Consider the following 4791-nt stretch of genomic DNA (forward strand, 5'->3'; position numbering starts at 1 on the left):
TATTCGCTATATGTAGTAAGAGTTCAATGACACCTTTGCTACCACCAAGGAGACTGCAGAGGTGAGCAAGTTTGGGAATCACTGTCCTTGGCTCTCAATTCTGGATGACTTTCAAGCTCTGTCGAGAAAAGCAGGTAACCAGAAGGACATCAGACACGGATTCCATTCCTTTAGAGCAGGAGCTGGCAAGCTACCACCCACAGGCCAAACCTGGCCTGTTTTCATCAATAAAGTTTTATTGGCATGCGGTGATGCCCAGGCCTTTACTCACTATCTCTGGCTGTCTTCCTCCTGCAAGGGCAGAAATGAGGAGTTGGGACACAGACCATGCAGCCTGAAAGCCCGAACTAGGAACTCTGGCCCTTGACAGCACATGCACTCTGGTGAGCTCTGTACTCCTGGGCCAGCAGGTTTGCATCCTTCACAGTGGGGCTAGAGGACTTGGGGTGGGAGAGGACATCTGAGCCCCTGAAAGCCTTTGCCTAGCTCAGCTGGGTTAAAGAAAGAAGAAAAGAGAAACATAACGACTAGGCGGGATCTGCAAGTAAGAACTTTAATAAACTGGTCACTCTTATTGACATTCAAAACCAATAGGATGGATATGAAATTATTGTTTTATATTGAAAGAAAACCTCTCTTACAATAGGACGTGTTCTGCCCACTTCCAGGTGGCTGGCCTTATCACTACCCCCAGGGGACTTGGGTGAACATGCTAAGTTGTCGGCATTGAGCCCCCTTTCCCTGAGAAGAGCCATGGGAGAGGGGGAGAGGGTGACCGTGAAAGGCAACCAGAGGCAGAGGCAGGCAGGGGGACCCCCGGGGCGGGGCTCAGAACTTGAGCGGGATGACGGGCCAGTACTTGGGCTGCTTGCGGTCGCAGTGCTTGTCAAAGCTGAGCTGCATGGCTGTCTCCATAGCCTGGATCTTGGCGGCGCTGGCCCCGTACAGGCGCTTCATCTCAGCCTGGCGCCGCTCTCCAGGCCGCTCGGTTGGGGGCAGTGTGGAGCGGCCGCGCTTGTCGCAGTACAGGCCGTGGTCAGCATTCACGTAGTCTTTCAGGCGTGCTGCATCCAGCTGATGCTGCCGCCCTGGGAAGCAGGCAACATGCTCTGTGAGCCAGGTCGTCTCAGCTGGCCCTCACTTCCCTCTGCCTTCCCCTTCTAACTGTCAGGGCACTTGGCCCTAACCCGCTGGCTGGGAGCTTCTCAGACTCTAAGGCGTAACCCATGTGCAGTGATCACTATCTCCTTTAGGAAGAGCATCTCTCACTCACTCAGCACCCCCAAACTATCCACGTTCAGCAATGGGCCTGAAAAACAGAGGAGAAAAATGCAGCCCCTCAGGTTTCTCTGGGTCCACATGGCTGCCCACAAGCTGCCCCATGAGGCATAGCCAGTGGTACTCCCGTGGGTTCAAACACTGGACCTGGCCAGCTGGGAAAGGAAACACTTCCTGCCAAGTCCAGGGCTGCAGTAGTAGTAATTCCCACCACAAGTGAGCTGGCGGGGGAAAAACAATCACCTCTGTGGAAGAGGTATGGGTTTGAGGTCATCTGGAAAAGGGTGAGTGCTAGCAGCTAGAGAACTTGAGGATGAGAAACGATCCCCACACACCTCCTCAACACAAATCACACGTGAGGAAAGGTGAACGGGTTTCAAGGCTGGCCAAAGGTAGGAAAGGCCCGAGAAAGCATGCTTCTGCAGATGGCAGGAAGGCCTCTGTGCTGCCTGCAGCAGCCCACAGGCCACCTTCCTTCTGGATGGATGGGGCTTTTCCTTCGCTCCAGGCCAGCTTAGGCTCAACTTCATGATGGTGGGTTATATGCTCTCATCTCATCTAAATGGATTCTTGTAAAGCAACACGTATTTACTCAGGTTATCCTCCCCTCTCTGTTTTTACGGTAATAAGTCCTAGTAGCATAACTTTTATTCTTATGTAAACTAGAAACAACATAAAAATGTCAACAAAACCTGAGGTCAAATTTTAGCCAACTTACAGATTTTTGTAAGTGACTGTCAAGAACAGAGAATGCACACCTTTGTAGCCACTGCTGCTACCAAGAGAAATGCTACTTAGTAAGGACTGAAGATGGTTGTAGGGAATAAAACAATGATATAAATCATTTTTTCCTTGGTTAAAAAAAAGAAAGTAGAATGAAAGCTCAGTATGGAAGGGAACACAAGAGTGAGCACAAGTGAACTGCGAGATATTTATGTGCCTATGCTATTGATGTGGCTAGGTACAGACACTCACAAATCTCATTCACTTATAAATCACATCGTGGAGCTGGAGAGGAGTTTTATAAGCTTGGAAACATTAAAAATGCATGTGGCCATTTCTGTCTTAGCGTACCTGCAGCTTCTTTTTATATAAGGAGGTAGTATGTGGATAATCCAAATGACTGTCAAGCAAAAGAAATACAATATAACTGTTACCTTATCCACAGAAAAGACAGAATTGACCTAGTGTAAAAGGCAGAACTAAACCAAAATATTGGCCTGACATGCAAATGAATGGGAGGTCAACAAGCATTTGTTTCTCATTTCTGGTCTTTCTGGCAAATCTGAAACTTCAGGATTTAAGATGTTCAATTCTCATATGGGTATACGGGTGTTTCAATTCTAACCGCCCCCTCACCCCCACCGCCATGGCCAGGGACTTCTCTTCTGAAGGCTTGGCATCTCCACCCAAACCAGGGATAGTAGAGCCCCCCTGCTGCCTGTGACAGCCTAGGACATGTTGATAGTCCTCAGGCCCTGAGGAAACAGTTTCACACGGTCCCGCAGAGCCTGTGCACGTGGAGGGCAGTGGTTCCCAGACTGTGGGCCTTTCACTCTCAAGCCTGTCCTAAGACTACCATAATTCTCACTGACAGGTTTAGTGACGCAACAGATGTTGAACTTCCTGTTGAAATCAGTCTCTGAGTTTACAAGTTTTAAAAAACACTGGAACCTTCTCTGTCTTTAGTGTTGCTCTCTGCCGTAAGAATATGTGAATTTAACCTTTTTACTTCTGCATCTTTGTTTTCCTTGTAACTTACCATGACTATTATCATGATGCTTCTTTCTGCTGCCCTTCTGACAAAGACTCTCATGGACATTGTGCGTGCTAAGTCGCTTCACTTGTGTCTGATTCTTTGTGATCCTAGGGACTGTAACCCACCAGGCTCCTCTGTCCATGGGATTCTCCAGGCAAGAATACTGGAATGGGTTGCCATTTCTTTCTCTGGGAGATCTTCCCGACCCAGGGATCAAACCCACGTCTCTTATGTCTCCTGCACTGGGAGGCGGATTCTTTACCACCAGTGTCACTTAGGAAGCCTGCATAGCGGGTAGTTGCCCTCCAACATAGATCAGAGAGACAGGAAGCAGGGCCCCAGGCACCAGCGGCCTACCTGTGGGAGTCCACCCCGGGGAGGGCACTGTGGCCTTTACTCACCCCATCTCCCCAGCCCTTGGGAGGCTGCAATGCCTGACCCAAAGCAGGTGGTCAGAAGTGGTTGTCAACAGAAAGCTCAGGCAAAGGCCATACATTATTCTTTGTAAACAACTGTCCCTTCCAGATGCTGTTGGAGAAAAATGACAACCCAGTGATAGAGAAACAGATGCTCACCTCTCAAAAGGCACTGGGCAGAGCCTCTCCCGGAGGGCCTCTGAATCTCCCTGGGGAGAGGCACTACTGAGTTGTAGTCTGATTTTGTTCCCTCACATTTGAGTTGCTTTACCTTTACTTACATACACACACCCAAGTTCTAACATTAGACTCTTAATACAGACATGAAACCTGGTCAGCTTAAAACCAAGCACATTCAGACTGGCTGGACTGGAGGCTACAGGTGACGCATGAAAGTACTTTAGGGCACACTGACCCAGGGATCCAAGCAAACCTCAGGATCAATACTCATTTGAGGTCATCCACTTATTTTGGGTTCTATTTATTGCTTCCTCCATCCCAGTGAAGGAAAGGAATGTCAATCACTGGCCATTTTTCTTTCTGTCAAAACAAGGTGAGGGCTCAGCCAACCAGATGGCTGACAAGCAGAGGAGCTAAATATCACACTTCAGATATAACTGGCCCTTGTCATGCAGACGTCAGTCATTTTTCCTGAAAACAGTTGTGGGACTCAGTGTTACTAAGCACTTTTTTCGTACAGGACATTTGCCCAAGGCAACTTGCTTTAAAACAAATCAGAGTATCTTTGTTGATTCCACCTTTAACACAGGGTTGTAGTGGGGTAAACCGCCTACAAATTTCCAGCTACCCAAAACCTCAGAAGCTCAGGGAATTTGGGGATGTAACTACAGATTGAGATGATTCTGGATTAGGTGGATCTCAAATCCAATGAGAGTATCCTTCTGTGAGACAGAACAGGGCATATACAGACACGGGGGAAACCATGGGAAAATGGCAGCAGAGACAGCGCCCTTGTTGCCACAAGCCACTGAAAGCCAGGAGCTGCCAGGAGCTGGAGGAGGCAGGCCGCAGCTCCTTTCAAGGTGTGGCGCTGGTGACACCTTAACTTTGTCCTTCTGGCCTCCAGAACTGTGAGAGAAGAAACTTCTGTAGTTTTAAATCACAGTTTGTGTAATTTGTTACAACAGTACTAGGAAACTAATTCCAGGGTTAACATGCACATAGAGCTAAAATAGGAAACACAGCATTAGACCATCAGGGAGAAACTCTACTCGACTCCATCTGGGTTCAGGCTATATAACCTTGATATTTTCACCTCAATCTACACATTCACATGATGCTACAAATGTAGACTTCAAGTCTATAAAGGAAAAAAAA

At 48.1% G+C, this 4791-nt stretch overlaps 1 protein-coding gene across 1 annotated transcript in view; it reads right to left on the minus strand.

The window, feature by feature from the left end:
• Positions 1-534: 534 nt before the first annotated feature.
• The window catches only part of GEMIN8 (gem (nuclear organelle) associated protein 8), a 9702-nt gene continuing 5445 nt past the window's right edge, over positions 535-4791 (minus strand). Inside the window, exon 2 of the mRNA XM_010833226.1 lies at positions 535-1088. Within this exon, the coding sequence (XP_010831528.1) occupies positions 829-1088 (260 nt within the window). The 3' untranslated portion in view covers positions 535-828. The remainder of the gene's footprint in view (positions 1089-4791) is intronic.

This window comes from Bison bison, unplaced genomic scaffold (assembly GCF_000754665.1).
Source record: "Bison bison bison isolate TAMUID 2011002044 unplaced genomic scaffold, Bison_UMD1.0 scf7180017863298, whole genome shotgun sequence".
Lineage (NCBI taxonomy): Eukaryota > Metazoa > Chordata > Mammalia > Artiodactyla > Bovidae > Bison > Bison bison.